Consider the following 16,453-nt stretch of genomic DNA (forward strand, 5'->3'; position numbering starts at 1 on the left):
AATTGCAACAGTAAAGCTTACAACCTGCAAATAAGAGGATGCTGTTTATATATGATCTAAGATATACACACAATAACACAGTAATCACCTTATACACTCATCTCTGTCTGAAAAGCAGCTATTCTTCAGGAGCATACTGTAGTGCTAAATAACAAGTTACAACAACAGATTTATCCACCCGCAGTTGCAGGGGAGATGTAAGACAAAAAAATGTACCAGTTAGATGAGGAGAACCACAGGCTTTCATGACATTCTCACTGTGCACTGCTGTAAATTAACTCACCAGGACACGGCTGGATATTGCACCTGGAGATCTGGGAGGAGTCTCCAGGACAAGGACGTCCACGATTTAACGGGGCTGGATTGCTGCACAGCCGTATTCGGGTCTGCTCTCCTCCTCCACATGAAGCAGAACATTGGCTCCATGTTTGCCACTGCCCCCAGTTTCCATCCACTTGAAGAAAGAAAGAATGAGGAAAACAACATCTCAATTAAAATATTTTAGACTGCATCAGTCATGCTTTTGTGTCATTCCTTCTTGATGGAAACAATGTGATAAAGAAAAGATAGCTAAAAGGATGACAAAAAGACCTTAATGGGTAGGGGTGAACACTTCTTCCTTCAAGAAACACACCACCTTCAAAATTTTGTTTTTATATTGGCTATACGGGAAATGAGGAGGCTCCTCCAGGAAACGTTTCCTGTGTAATGGTTGGGGATTTGGCAAGAACTGGGCGAAATTCTTCCCTGTGTCACATCGAATAGCTACTTCTTCATGGCTGGCCAGGAAAGTTTTGAACAGTGTGAACTATGCGAGTCCCTCTGCACAGCCCTGTACGACCGCACCAAGGGCGGTGCGTCGAGAGGCCCACTGTGCACAGAATTATCTCAGGCTGCCTCTGGGTGTGCCTATACATCATGCTCTGTGGGGTGAAGATAATCATAACCACGTAATCAACTGCTGCCTAACTTCTGCGAGCTGCCCTCTCCAAGAGCTTCTGTAGAGATTCCTTTCGCCAGTCTCTCTGCATCTGTCCTGAGAATATCAAGCTACACAGAAACTGATTTCAAAACTAAGAAGCAGTGTTGAATATGCGCAGATCCATCAGAAACCAGTTTGTAAAGAACAGCTGTCAATATTCACAATCTCCTATCATCCTTTTTGGTAGTCTCTCACTAGAGAAGCAACCTATCTGTTCAGAGCTCTGAGTGCTTTTCCTCCTAAAAAGAAGTTATCTGAAATTGCATGAGGATAAAATTGATGGAAGATTACAAGAAACCAAACAAACCATATATTTTGCAAATAAAGAACACATGTAAGAGCTCAATTAGATTTGGCTCAGATTACATGGAGGGGGAGTCTACATTGCCTCCTCTTGGTAGCATGGCCTCAATAACAACAGATTTAACTATAAGAATGTGGCTGTATACAATGTGAACAGAGTATCTGGAAATGCCTTATCAGAGCTGACAGTTGCCCAAAACTGACAATGGCAAGGAGAAGGTAACAATGAAAAGTTTGCTTAACACAACCATCGGCCAAATTAAACAATAACTGGAGAAATACCAGGAGACTTTCTAGTAAAGGGAGAAACGGTTTGAAAAGTAATATTAGGTTTACATGGCAAGGGGTTGGTAGCAGGGGAGCTGCAGGGATGTCCTCTGTGAGCAGAGCCCAACAGCTGCCCCATGGCAGATCAGAGCCAGCTTCAGCCAGCTCCAAAGGGACCCGCTGCTGGCCAGAGCTGAGCCAGGAGGGCCTCTGGGAGAGCAGAGTTAAGAAAGGGAAGAAACTGCAGCTGGCAGAGAAGAGTGAGAAAATGAGAGAGAATGAATCCCACAGACACCGAGGTCAGTGCAGAAGGAGGGCAGGAGGTGCTCCAAGCACCAGAACAGAAGTTCCCCCGCAGCCCATGGAGTCCCATGGTAAAGCAGGCTGTCTTCCTGCCACCCATGGTGTACCATGTCAGACCAGATCTCCACGCTGCAGCCTGTGGAGGAGCAGGTGGATCTGGCCTGCGGCCCATGGAGAGTCCCCACAGGAGTAGGCCCCACGTTGGAGCTGCAGCCCGTGGAGAGGAGCCCACACAGGAGCAAGGAGTCTGGAGGAAGCTGCTGCCCTGGGGGAGGCCTGTGATAGAGCCATTTGCTGCTAAAGGATGGACCATGTTGTGGTTTAGCCCGGCTGGCAGCCAAACACCACATAGCCGTTCGCTCACCCTCCCCCCTCCCTCTGTGGGATGGGGGAGAGAAACGGGAAAGTGAAGCCTGTGAGTTGAGATAAAGACAGTTTATTAAGACAGGAAAAAGAATAACAACAATAACAATAATAATAATAGTATTAATAGTAATAACGTGTACGAAATAAGTGATGCACAATGTAATTGCGCACCACCCGTTGACCGATGCCCAGCCTATCCCCGAGCAGCTGGCCCCCCTCCCCCCCCCCAGCTAGCCACCCCTATATATTGTTCAGCATGACGTCAGATGGTATGGAATACCCCTTTGGCCAGTTTGGGTCAGCTGTCCTGGGTCTGTCCCCTCCCAGCTCCTGCTGCACCCCCAGCCTGCTCGCTAGCAGGACAGAGCGAGAAGCTGAAAAGTCCTTGGCTTGGTGTAAGCACTGCTCTACAACAATTAAAACATCAGCATGTTATCAGCGCTCCTCTCATTCTAATCCAAAACATAGCACCCTGCCAGCTACTAGGAGGAAAATTAACTCTGTCCTAACTGAAACCAGGACAGACCACTTGGTACAGAACAATATGGGAGCAGTTCTCAAACTGCACTCTGTGAGAAGCCCACACAGGATCAGATCAGGAAGGACAGCATCCCGTGGGAGGGGCTCCACACTGGAGCAGGGGAAGGGAGTGACCATGAATGAGAGGCAGATAAGAAAGCAACGTGGACTGACGCAGCCCCTGTTCCACTGTGCTGCTCAGGGGGGAGAAGGTAAAAGAGGGAGGATGGGAGAAGGTGGTTTTAGTTTGCTTTTAGTTCTCACTGCTCTACTTTGATATTAATTGGCAATAAATTATATTAATCTTCCCTACACTGAGTCTGTTTTGCCCATGACAGTATTGATGAGTGATCTCCCTGTCCTTATCTCATGAGCGTTTTTTTTTTTTTTTTTTTACATCATATTTTCTCGCTCTGTCCTTCTGAGATGGGAGACTGAGATAGCAGTGTGGTGACAGTTAGCTACCTACTGGTGTTAAACCACCACACAAGTATAGAAGCAGCATGAAAATCTGTGACTGGGGGGAGAAACCCAAATACGAGGAGAGTAAACAATCAAGTCAAACTGTGCTTGGCACTGCCTTGCCAGAATTTGTCCCACCAACACTGCAACCTCCATCAAGACCTGATGGAGCACTGTCCCCCTCGCACACCATGAGCAGCTGGGATCCAAGATAGAAGGGCTGACTGTATGGGGTGCAAGAAGCAGAGGCCCACAGCCCATGAGTGTAGATGTGTCCTTGGTAGGGGCTTTGTCACCAATGTGTGGGTCAGCATGGTGTCAAAAGTAGCACGGGTACACAAAAAGCTGCTGCATCTCCCACGAAAGAAAGGTATGTAAAGGAGTGTGCACAGAGCAGGGGTTTAATAATTTCTTATTATATCAGGAATACTAGTAATTTAATAACAATGCTTTCCTGGGATGAATTATGGAAGGAAGTTTAGAACTTTGTAGGTGTTTAGTAAGTCTCTAGCATCATGGTTTATCTCAAATATTGCTGATATTGATTTTGAATGCGTAAGTTCATTGACTGCCCTTTGATTTTGTGTTGTTAATAAATCAGTTTACTGCTTTGATCATGGCTTGATTTAAACCACATGAGCTTAGCATTCTTCCTTGCTCCTGGAATACATTATGAAATTTTGCTGGGAGCCTCATAAACTGTATTTACTGTAAAACAAAAGTAGAATTACTAGGTGTAGGAGAGATTTTCATATGCTATTTCCTGTTTAGGATTATTCCACCTCATTTTGGTAAAACCTAACATGTGAAAGGGGAAAGCATGGTAAGGTGACAGTCATGTAAAGAAAAAAAAAGGTGAGAGTAGATTATTAGGCTGTATGGAAATGTAAATTACAGGAATGTTCTACATTCCTCTCATAACATGAAAATATTGCATACATTATGTGACCTGCAGTATTCCAGAGAAAGCTGCATTTAATTTCTCTGTTAGGCTGAGGACTCACCAGGGCACAGTTCGGTGCTGCATCTCTGTATTTGCATATCAGCCCCTGCACATGCCCTTCCACCACTGACAGGGCGAGGATTGTCACAGGTCCGGTATCGCCTCATCTGCCCTCCATTGCATGTGCGACTACAAGTTCCCCAACTACTCCATGGGCCCCAGTTGCCATGAACTGTGAAAATAAATGTTAGATTTTATCTATCTTCTCCTTAATAACAGATACTAAAAACAGACACTCAAGCTAGGAAAATATTCCTATTGGACAGTAATTTTAAAATACTTTTTTCCTAAAATAAAAAGCAAAATAATCAAGTGAAAGATCTATGAAAGTTATCTTGTCCAGCATTCAGTGATTTCTCAGTGTGTATTAACCAGCTTTGGAACACTGTAGCTCATTAACTGACTAATATAGGAAAGCATGAAGCACATATTGTTAACAAAGGGAATCACTAGATTATGGTGTGAGATACTGAGAGATTTGATTTGCAGTATTTTGTGACAGGACAGTGTAACTTTACAGAAGTGCACAACCAGGTTATCTTGATGGTTGGACTTGATGATCTTGAAGGTCTTTCTCCCTCTAGATGTTCTGTGACTTCTGACAGTCTGGCAGGAGCTTATGCACCAGCTGCCACCGGTTTGTGTTCCTACCAGCTGGTGTTTAAAATGCCACAGTTTTGCTGATGAAGAAATCTAGTGCCACTTACCTGTGTTCAGATCCTCTAATTTTTCTGTGTACACGGAAAGGGAGTACAGACAAGTGTGTGATTTGTAGAGGACTTCTGTCCTCTTATCCATCCCTGCAAACCCAGTAGGTGGATAAGCAGCTTAACCAGAAGCACTTACTGGGACAAGGATCACTGTTGCAAAAATCAATCTGTATGTCAGATCCTTCACATTTGTGACCCCCAAACTGTGGGGCTGGGTCTGAGCAGTGGCGTGTTCTCTGCCTGCTGCCTCCTCCACAAGATACAGTGCAGGCGCTCCAGCTGCTCCACGTGGCCCACTTCCCGTCCACTGGTTAGAAAGGCAAAGCATGGTACAGTTATAGTCACTGATGTTAGAAACAACAAAGTCAGGGCTACACCAGGGTAAAGCTTACTGTAGGATGTTATTGACAGTCTCTGTAGAGTATCTCAGCTATGTAGGGATTTCTACATAGGGATTTCCAGGAGTGAAAGCTGGAGAAAAGCACGTCTTTTAGATAAGCTGTGAGCCTGACTAGATCCACAGTGAGGGATCGCTGAGTCCTTGTGCTCAGTCACTCTCCTATTTTTAGGTATCCACATATAAAGTAATGCCCAAAATTACTGCACTCATGGTACTCGTGCCATCCTAAAAACCCAGTTTTTAGTTGTGTGTCCTCCCTGGTTGCAGCTGCACTGTCTGAAGATGTGACCATTACCACCATCTCCCTGCTCCTTCTTAGCCACGCTTACTGCTTCCTTTGATTTACAGGCTCAGCTGTTTATATGAGTTATTGCTAAATTATCTCACATGCAGAGGTCTAAGCATTTGAATAGTAGGGTCTTTGCTCTCCCACGATATGGTGGCACAAACTGTTATGCATACATCCATGTGAACACTTGAGCTGGTAGCTGAGAAGAGGCAGGTTCATCACAAATCAGCTGTGAGCAATAGCATCCTCTGCAGAGGTACCTCTAGCCAGATAAATGTGCAACATCAAGCCCTCAGTTGCTCAACTACTACACAGACACTTCTCTCTTCTACCGCTTAATAGTTACAGGGGACACAGCTTAGGATCTGGCATGAGCAAAATGGAGTGTGAAGCCAGAGGAATCTAATCTGAACTGCTACATATTCCACTTCATTAAATTTCCCTTCATTATCCCTGCACTCAGCCAAATACAAAGGTCATATTTCAAAAATGAGCTTTCCTGTCCAGTCATTGAAATGTGGAAGAAAAGGATAAATGAGTAACAGAACCTCAGACAATTTAAATTAAAAAACAAGTTTAGGAAACCTGTAATTTAATTGCCAAGGATTCAAAATGCTGCTTTTGCACAGTGGAAGGGTAAAGGAAGGGACATAAGGACTGGAGAAGAAATCCCATGTTAGGTCTCTAGAGAGATGTTGAAGATGGTGAGAGGGGGCCACTGAAAACAAAAGGCTTCAATGGAATTTTTTCAGGGATTTCATTTTTAGAACTGAAAAGCATTAGATTAAGTACAAATTAAGTAGAGTATGGAAACAAGAAGTTTGTCATGTTTCTCTTCGTATCTGATGTATCTTACCTGGGCAGTGTTTCTTGTTGCAAACCTGCATCTGTGCATCAGATCCCTCGCAGTATGATCCGTCATGTGAAGGAGGAGGGTTATTGCAGAGCCTCAGTCGTGTCTGAGTACCTTTCCCACAAGTCTCACTGCAAGGACCCCATGGCAGCCAAGAACTCCACTCACCATCAACTGCAAAGGCAGCACAGCCATAAAACTGTTTAAACCATACAGCTACTTTAACTTGAAATTATAGTTCCAAAGACTAAGGCAAAAAGAAAATAAAAAGGAAAAAAAAAAAAAAAACACACTACCTTCTTTAATACCAATAAATGAAATACTGTGAATAAGCCCTTTATAAAAAAAAAAAATTCACCTCAAGCAACAGCTGAAACAGATCAGAAGTTTCCAAAGGAGAGATTTTTTCCTTTTTATTTCCTGAATCACTTCACCTGATTACAATCTTTAAACAACAGAACTGAATGCTTGATCAAGTCTGGTGTTTTCATAAATTACCTGGATCTGAATGTTATGTGCTAGCTAGGCTGAAGGTCTCAGGAGGAGAAGGGGCATGCCAGCTAACAGCTGGCACACTAGCTTCAGAGGCTACCAGTAAGCAGGAGCCAGAACTGACTTTGTTGCCAGGATCCAGAGAAATGAATCTCAGGCTGCGGATGAACATTTGGCTTCATGGTGGGACGAACATCAGGGAAAAGGGAAAAATCAATATAATAAAAAATGTACAGAAGGAAACATGCCAGTGGTTACAGGCTATGAATAAACTACATCCTGTCAAACGGAGTAGGTAGTACCAAGGCAGAAAGGAAACCTTAACATTCAGTTAATGAGGAGAAAGACATGGCTGAAAATTTAAAAAGCAGAGAAAAAAATACTGATAATGTCTTAAAGTATTAATAAGCATGCTTTACATGGCCTTTTTATCTTTTTTTTTTCAATTTTAATAGGCTTTGCAGAATAGGTTTAGAGTAGCAAGTTTTACTCTGTGATCACATGCGTAATAAACACTGAAAAACATAAAAATACAAAATCAGCATTTTAATTGGGTATGGGAAAAAAAAGAGAAAGTGCTGAAATTTCTCCTTGTATTTAGTTTTATGATTTCTATTTCCAAGAAGTGCTCCCATTCAATACATTACAAATAATGTTAAAACAAAAAAAAAAAAGGGCATTTAATTCTTTTATAAGCTAATCACTTGAAACAAATGGGAAGAATTTAGGTTTGCAAAAAAAAACAAGAAATCTACAGAGAAAGTGCCTTAAGCAGCTAATTCTAAACCAATTTTCCCTTACCTGGGCAAGGCCTAATATTACACATGACTGAATCCACAGCGCTACCATCACATGGCTTCCCACCGTGCTGAGCTGGTGGACTGTTGCAGATTCTGGTTCTGGTCCTGTTACCTTGTCCACAGCTCTTTGAACACTCTTCCCAAAGCCCCCACTCTGACCAGTTGCCATCCACTAAGAAAGAGAAAACCCCAGCTTTAATTTTTTTTCCTTTTTTTTTTTTAAACAGTATATGCTGAAATTTCCTTTCCACAAAAGTCAAGATGAATTCCACCTTGTTAGAAAAATCCAGCTGTCATGAAGATCCATGGTGATAATCGTTTATTACTAGGGCACTCAACGTAAGGCAAATGCATCAATTCATTAAAGAAATACCTGGACACAGCTTATTGTGGCAGCTGCGTACTTCTGTATCAGGCCCCTCGCACATCTTCCCACCATTTGCTGGAAGAGGGTTGTTGCACTGACGAATCCGCTCCTGAACACCTTGACCACATGTTACACTGCAAGGTTGCCATTCAAGCCATTCAGAAAATCCACCATGCACTGCAGTGGGAAAAATGATGCTCTGTTTGGAACATGTGCTTGTGGTAATAACTCTTAGATTGACAGAGCAGAGAGAAAAATACATTTGTGAAGCCATACTTTGAAACCCAACTCACTTCATATCTTCATTACTGCAGAAATATCTTTCTACAGGTTCAGAGAACACCTCAGCTGCTCTGAAATAGTTACTGTTTGTTTCTAAATGCTTTTCTTTAGAGATATGATGAAGTAATGGCTTATGTTCTGAGAATGGGATCAAGATCCTTTCATTATTATTTATATCTCTCACTCCTTCACATTCATCTGTCTCACAAAGCTGGGTGAGTATAACACAAGGAGCAAAATTACATGAAGCACAAACCCACTGACGTCTCAGACTAGGTTTAACATGCACCTAATGCATATATGGAAGGGACAAAATAAAATCTTGCTCTTATACTGAATTAATGCTGGAATCTACCAGTTTGACAGTCACAGTCCTATACTTTGTGCACCTACCCTGGACGATCAGTGGTACTCTGACAAGAACAGATCCCATTAGATTCCTTGCTACACACTCATATTCAGACGTATCTTCCTTCCGTGCTGCAACAATACGCAAGGAGCCATTAGACAGGACAGTCACCCTCTCCTCACTCACAACTGGATGACCTTGGCGGGACCATTTGATGGTTGGAGGAGGTTCTCCATTTGCCTGGCAGTTCAGCATTGCTGTGGCACCAGCTTCAATAACAGTCTCTGCAGGTTCAGTGGTGATGACTGGAGGACCTTGAAGAGAAACAGCACACGGGTACATTTTTTCATTGTGTTAAATATTAAAGGTCTGGTCAGAAAGAGGGCACAACAACCTAGTCTGTTTATTTTGACTACAATTATTATTTCGGTCTTCCACTGTCAAATGGTAGGTTACACGCAAGTTAAAACAACACTGATAGGCTGCTTTTAATGTGTAGCAACCTGAGGGCCAAGGTTGGGACTGAGGCCTAACTGTATGAACATACAGTCTTCCCATATTGCTAAAATCTGTTGCTTTTTATAAAACCTGCAGGAAGACGCTATTAATCATACCTATTATACATTAATTTATGCATAATATATTAAAATTAAAATAGCTATTATATAAATTATAAATCATATTAAATTATGCATTACACCTATTATATATTAAACCTATTATATACACATTAAACCTACTATATATATATTAAACCTACTATATATATATATTAAACCTACTATATATATATATATATTAAACCTACTATACATTAAATTATATATTAAATCACACACTATTATTGTATTAATCAGACGCTATTAATCATGATGATCTTCAGAGGACCCTTCCAACCTCAGCCATTCTGTGATCCTCTGATACCCCAAGACAACTGAGACATAAGTAATACATCCATATGGGTTAAGGCTATAATAGAAAAGGGATGTTTAGAAACTACCACCAGTGAAAAAATAATTCTAAAATATTATTTCCACAAAGCATAAAATATTGTCAGTGAAGGCTGGAATTCATCTCATGTAACTTTCTCAATGTAAAAGTTAGTTCTACTTTAATCCAGTTGTACAGACTCTAAGTCAGCTAAGAGAAATGGACCCTTTCAGAGGGTGATTCTTCCTTGTCTAAGCTGGTTTCTAAGATAAATGGGCTAAATCACTCTCTGCATTCTTTCCTTCGTTGACCTCAGTCACTAGCTTAACTACTAATGATGAAAGATGAGGTGAATCTTAACCTTAAGTGCAGTGAGGTGCCCAACCTACAAAACTTCAACAGGAGCTGCATATACCTATCCAAAGGTAGATTACTGCTCCAATCTAGAGTTATTGGACTTTTCATTTTGAGTCTTACTCTGAAGCGTTAGTGTCAGACTGCGTTCCACCACACCAGCGTCATTGGTAGCCACACACTTGTAGTCACCAGCATCTTCATTCTAAAGAGAAAATAGCAAGCAATCATATAACTCGTCAACATGTTTGTAATGAGGGTTTCAGTTTACAGTGCACCTCATGTAAGTGAATTTTCTGCAACATGGCATGCACTGGATCCTAAGAGGCACACTGTCACATTTGACAGTATTCAAACATTTTGCCTTTATTAACAGCAATACTGTGAATTATTTTTACTGTGATTGTTCTATTTCTGATTTCCTTGAATTTTTAAACTTTGAGGTATATATTTTTTTCTCCTAAATCAACTCCAGGGAGCTCTTTTTAACCTTACTTCAAAATACAGGCATGAGTTTATGGTGAGGGGTGGGTGGGGAGGATCTTGTCATTCATATTAGGAATTTGGATGCTACGAGGTTTGCACTTGGAGAACACAATTGCTTTTCAGCTGACCTGACTGGGTAAAACTCTGGCTCTTTTAAGGTCCAAAGAAAAATTCCCATGTAATTGGGCATCACCAGGATTTCACACACCCAAGATTAGTATGTAGATGCAGTCCTTCTTACAATTAAAGAGAATGATGGCTCTCTGGATTTTTTGTCACAATAACTGAACTGTATTCTAGCCTGAATTAAACCAACATTTGTTAAAGGTAAAAGCGAAACTGGATTAAATGTCTAGCCTCAGTCTTTCAAAATGATATGATCTAGAATGCCTTTATTAATTAACTGCAATGCACAAACACATTGTAACAGTCCAGTTACTCACCACAGTGCCATAAATAGCAAGAGAACCATTGTTAAGCTGTTGGATCCTGTTGCTGATCTGAACATCCACTCCTTTTTTGCTCCACTGGATGGTTGGAGGTGGATCTCCTCTGACTTCACAATTCAACATAGCATTGCCACCCAAGGGCTCAATTCGGCTAGGATGGTAATCTCCTTTGAAGACTGGAGGCTCTGAAATTCCAAGTGATAGCAACAGATAGCAGAGTCAAAATAAAATGCCCTGAGTGGAATCATTCTTCCATGACTGTAAGACATTCTGAAATGTGAATTTCAACCTGTTTCTATTTTTTTCCACTTAACCATAGACAAGGTACCAAATAATATGAAGACATCTGCATAAAACTGTGACAGTGATCACAACTGCTGTTATTTATACATACCTTTGACATACACAAAACCAATAGCTTTGATTAAGCCAACTGTGTTTTCTGCTGTGCATACATATGTACCAGAGTCATCTTTAGATACTCTATCAATAACAAGTTCACTGTGTCCATTTACATCATCATACTGTGCTGAAAGGAAAACACACAGCACAAGATTACTTCAATGATTTTAAACATATATTTCTTATGATTGTTTGAATTACAGTGCTATTAAGCAGCACAATGGCATCGTGCCATTTCATTTCTGAGATGCCTCAGAAACACACAGAAAAGTCACAGCTACAACATCTGCCAACGTGCATGTATTCACTTAAGTTGTCCCTTAATTTCACGCTTTGTGCATCTGTATTCTATGAACTGCTGAGGTTTTCTTCATATTTGAGAGAAATAGCTTTAGCTGTTGGATAAATGTCATCAGTTACTGAAAGTTTTTAATGTGTTACGTTATTGGCTACAGAACGGGGACAATTTCTTCATTCTCTTTCTTACAGCTGTGTCTCAGGCAATTTAATCACATGACTACAGAATACTGAAGATATTTCTCACACAATTGCTGCCTAACAAGTTTCTCTCTGGATTCTTTTTCTTCCTTATGCCAAACTAATTGTAGTGCTGTGTGGGGAAAAAAATCTAGAGCAGAATGACCAGTAAGATCCAGCGTTTCCCACCTGGAATGATGTTATTGTTAAAGGTCCATGTTATTTTGGGTATAGGTATCCCAGTTGCTTTGCAAGTTAATCTGAGTTGTTCTCCTTTAGTCAAAGCTACATCTCCAGGCAGTTCAGTAAAAGCTGGGAGTACGTGGACAATGAGAATGACAGTATGTGTGTCTTCTCCAGCAGCATTGTTAGCAATACAGGTGTAATTGCCAGAATCTTCAGGCTGAAAGAAAGCATATTAGGGAAATCTCAGTTGTGATATATCCTAAACAACATTATCACATGTAATGACAAGAGAAGCTCAAAACAGCATTCAGTAGAATTGCTCATCTGTACTCTTGCTTCCTCTAAATTTGAAAGATGACCTACACTTGCTTTTGCCCTTTCTGAGAATTTATCACTGCAAGTTTTTCACAGACATTTTACTCCTCAGTTGAAAATGAAATGTTTATGAGGACTTTGGAATATTAACAATGAGAAAAGAAGCAAACAAACAAACAACAACAAACTAATCCAGAAATGAGTGAAAATGAAGAGAAGAAGGGTTGTATTATGTGCAAACTAGTCAAGTCAGATCTTAAATTTAGTGAACTTACAACAACATTGTCCAAAATGAGGTCTCCATCTGGCATGGCCCTGTATTTTCCCACTATCTCTGTTAACAGTGTATTGTCCTTCTTCCAGTTTATTGTTGGTGTTGGAATCCCATCAGCCACACAAGCCAGAACAGCCCTGGAGTCCTCCATGACAGTGTACTCCACCTCCGTACTGCGAATCTTGGGTGGAACTGTGAAAAGGTTTATTTAAATATATAAATAAAGTTACCTCTATGTGTTATCCAAGCTTTACTGTGAAAACATACAATACTGGATTGAAGAAACTTGGATCTTCTGTATTGTTTCTTGTCTCAACCAGTGACCTCCCATTAAACATGCCAGCCAAATGTGTGAAATACATGCAGCAAAGTAGAAATTGAGCTCAGGGAATGTAATACTCTTCCTTAATTCAAGCATCTGGCTGATGCTACAAACCAATAAAATTCACACATTAAGGAGCATGACTTCTCCCTTACATCCTAGCTCCTCACCCTCCATGGGTTCATGCTGTCATACACAACACTGTTTCCACACAGTCCCACTTACTGTGCACAATGAGCTCCACGCTGGAACTGCTGGACCCTGCCAGGTTTGCTGCTATGCATGTGTATCGACCCGTGTCAGCAGGCTGCACAAACACAATCTGCAGAGTGCCAGTGCTAAGAACTCTTCTTCTCATTGACTCAGTTATCTGCTGTCCATCTTTATGCCAACTGATCTCTGGCCCAGGATAGCCTTCAGCTTCACACTGCAGATTGACAGATTGATCTACAGGAACAACATGCTCCTTCAGGTGAGACTTGATGACAGGAGGAACTGAAAAAGAGTTAAAAATATTTAGAAGATAATCAGATGATGTAAGAAGCGTGAAAAACTTCAATTCTTAGTGAAAACAACCCTAAAAGCAACCTTTGATTCTAAAGTAGACAGACAAATAAATGGAATAAACCTCCTAGGCTCTGCTCAGTGTCACATCAAATAGGGAAGCATTAGGTCTTTTTGTGTTGCTCATATTTAGGCTTTGACTAACAGAAAATGTGCATGAATTTCCTGTCCGTAAATCACAATAGTTTAGAAGAAAATCTACCTTGAACTTTCAGTTTGATCTTCCCCAGAGCAGTGCCAGCTGGATTTTGAGCAACACACGTGTAAGTGCCAGCATCTTCAACAGTTGATTTTGCAATCTGTAAACTGCCACTGGGAAGAACCATGTAACCGTTGCCTAAAACAAATATAAGCAAAGTATGACTTTCTTTTATTCAAATGAATGGCTTTCTCAGACATAAATTTGAACATTCATAGGAGAGAGAGAAAGTTTCTGAGTTCCTGTAAATAGGCTGGAATTACAGGCTTCAAGAAGATACCTGCTGTGATTATATTGATGCCCTCCTTTTGCCACATTATTATGGGTTGAGGTGTACCCATGGCTTCGCACGGTAATAGGATGGGATTGTTCACAATGACATCCAGCATCCCTGGTTGAGTTTGGATAACTGGTGGTTCTGTGCAACAAAATGCAAGGCAAAATGCAACTGGTAAATTTTCAAGGCTAGAAAATACAGAGGATATTAGAAATCATGTAACATGAGGAGTCTGAGAAGGCTGAATTAGCAACAGCTTGATTCTGCCATCCTTTTGAAGAGCTCAGTGGAAGTGCTCTTCTACTGACAGTCCAGTCTGTGCTTACCATTACTCTACAGCACTTGTACTTATATAGGCAATGCTTTCTGACAGAATGCATTTTCTCCTCGGCTTCCCATCTTACCCTGAACGTGAAGAGTGGCATGTCTATGAGCAGAGCCAGCTGCATTGCGGGCCACACAGGTATACCGACCTGCGTGCACTAACTGAGCGGCAGGTATTTCAACAGCGCCTACAGCAGAGATAGAGAGCGTTACAACATACAGCAATACCCTATATTCATGGTGAACTCTCTTAAAGCATTCATCTTAAGAGGTCTATACTCTTATTCTAAAAAAATTGGACAGTTGTGCTTTTTTTTTTTTGACAGACTGTATTTAATTTATTACTTCCAGATGTGCACAATCATCCCCCCCAAACCCTTCACTAATTTTCTGCATCTGAACCCCATCTATGCACAGTACCTGAAGAGAGTATTCTGTAGCCATCTCCTCTGGGAAGCAACTTTATGCCATTTTTGGTCCAATGAACTGAGGGAATAGGAACCCCTGATGCGGTGCAGGAAATTACTACTGGAGACAGCTTTGTTACCAACACATCTGTGGCTTCATCTGCTATGGATGGGGGCACTGAAAACAAAGATCAGCGTTACTTGCTCATTTTTATTTGCTGTGAATTCTTGGAATTAACTTATTGTCTTTCTTGGGAATACCAGAGACTTAAGGATATCAGTATCATAAAAGAACCGTATACAAATCTCATTTTAAGATTGGAATAATCCAGTGAAATGCTACACATACACATGTAATAGCAATATCCCCTCTACCTTGAACAGAGAGTTCAACTGCTCTTTGATCTTCTCCTGCATCGTTTGACACAGAGCACTCATAGACAGCTGTGTCATCTACAGTAGGAGAAATGATAACTAAGGAACCAGAAGACAGAAGTCTGAAAAAAGAGAAGAGAAGAAAGTAAAAGACATTGAAATACTTCTTTTCTTCTCAGGTAATCAGACGACTGATTTTACAGGCTATACAAGATTACATTTATGTATGGCTGGTTTTTAAAGTGCCAAATTCATCCCTGAACATTTTAAACCCACAAAGAAATGAAAACATCCCTCACCTGTAAGTATTCTGGTTCTGGTCAACACTAAGCAGATGGCCATTCTTTTTCCAGCTAACTGCTGGCCTGGGAATTCCAGCGGTTTCACAGGGCAAAGTGGTCTGCACATTTACAGTAACTGTAATATTAGTATGTCCAGGAGCAATAGTCGGAGGAACTAAGGACAAACAAAGCCTAATTATTCAGAATCATTATACACATATGTCCTCCCACCTCTCCCCCCCCCCCCATATACACAGAGCTGCACTGCCTGAGCACATTCACTTGATTTTTATAAAGAGTAACTTGGCAGTAATGAACCTACTAAATGTGTAGTATTGGATGTGTCAGGTCTTTCTATTTCCAGTTGGTGCGCACACAACAGATAACAAAGAATAAATATTTTCTTTTCACTTATATTTGGTTGTATTCCTAAAGCTGTCAATTCATTTTTTTAAATTTTATTTTTTAAACAGAGAAACTGAAAAGGGGCTAAACTTAATATTGGATCAGGCTGAACAAGAAAAATGATATATCTGGACTTTAGACTTGTAAAAATAAGTATATTTATCTAAAACCAAAACTTTTACCAAGGACCTGCAGATCAATTCGTTTGCGCTCAGTGCCAGCTGTATTAGTTGCCATACACATGTATCTTCCTGTGTCAGTAACATGTGCTGAGTGGATGTGTAGAGATCCATCCTCTAATATGGAATATCTGAAACAAAGCCACACAATTTTTCCTACTGTCCGATCAACAGAACCATAGGCCATTCTGATAGTACGGACGGAAGAGATGACTGTCTGCACAACAAATAACCTCAACACTTGGTGTCTTAATTTGGGTACATACAGTTTTCTCAATTATTGCAGTTATTATGACTTCATTTTTTCCAGCACATCCATTTTCTTAAGAAATTATGAAATCTGACATAGCGCTTCTACATAAACAGTGACAGATTTGCAGATATCCAAAACTTGTTTTTATGAATTCCTACTTTACCTCAAAAAAAAAAGTTAATGCTTGTATATTTTTCTTTGAAACATAACTGAATTCTTAAGCGTTTGCCCAGTTCTAGAAAATGCC

General features: G+C 40.8%; 1 protein-coding gene across 1 annotated transcript in view; it reads right to left on the bottom strand.

Annotated features, from left to right (window-relative positions):
* The window catches only part of HMCN1 (hemicentin 1), a 200,588-nt gene that overhangs the window by 19,650 nt on the left and 164,485 nt on the right, over positions 1-16,453 (bottom strand). The window contains 20 exon segments of the mRNA XM_040565286.1: positions 284-454; positions 4,207-4,377; positions 5,052-5,222; positions 6,461-6,631; positions 7,751-7,921; positions 8,123-8,293; positions 8,792-9,061; positions 10,155-10,236; positions 10,961-11,151; positions 11,361-11,495; positions 12,035-12,248; positions 12,622-12,812; positions 13,168-13,437; positions 13,709-13,843; positions 13,986-14,123; positions 14,387-14,494; positions 14,727-14,891; positions 15,089-15,210; positions 15,388-15,544; positions 15,957-16,084. Coding sequence (XP_040421220.1) covers positions 284-454; positions 4,207-4,377; positions 5,052-5,222; positions 6,461-6,631; positions 7,751-7,921; positions 8,123-8,293; positions 8,792-9,061; positions 10,155-10,236; positions 10,961-11,151; positions 11,361-11,495; positions 12,035-12,248; positions 12,622-12,812; positions 13,168-13,437; positions 13,709-13,843; positions 13,986-14,123; positions 14,387-14,494; positions 14,727-14,891; positions 15,089-15,210; positions 15,388-15,544; positions 15,957-16,084 — 3,332 coding nt within the window.

This window comes from Cygnus olor, chromosome 8 (genome assembly GCF_009769625.2).
Source record: "Cygnus olor isolate bCygOlo1 chromosome 8, bCygOlo1.pri.v2, whole genome shotgun sequence".
NCBI classification, from domain to species: domain Eukaryota; kingdom Metazoa; phylum Chordata; class Aves; order Anseriformes; family Anatidae; genus Cygnus; species Cygnus olor.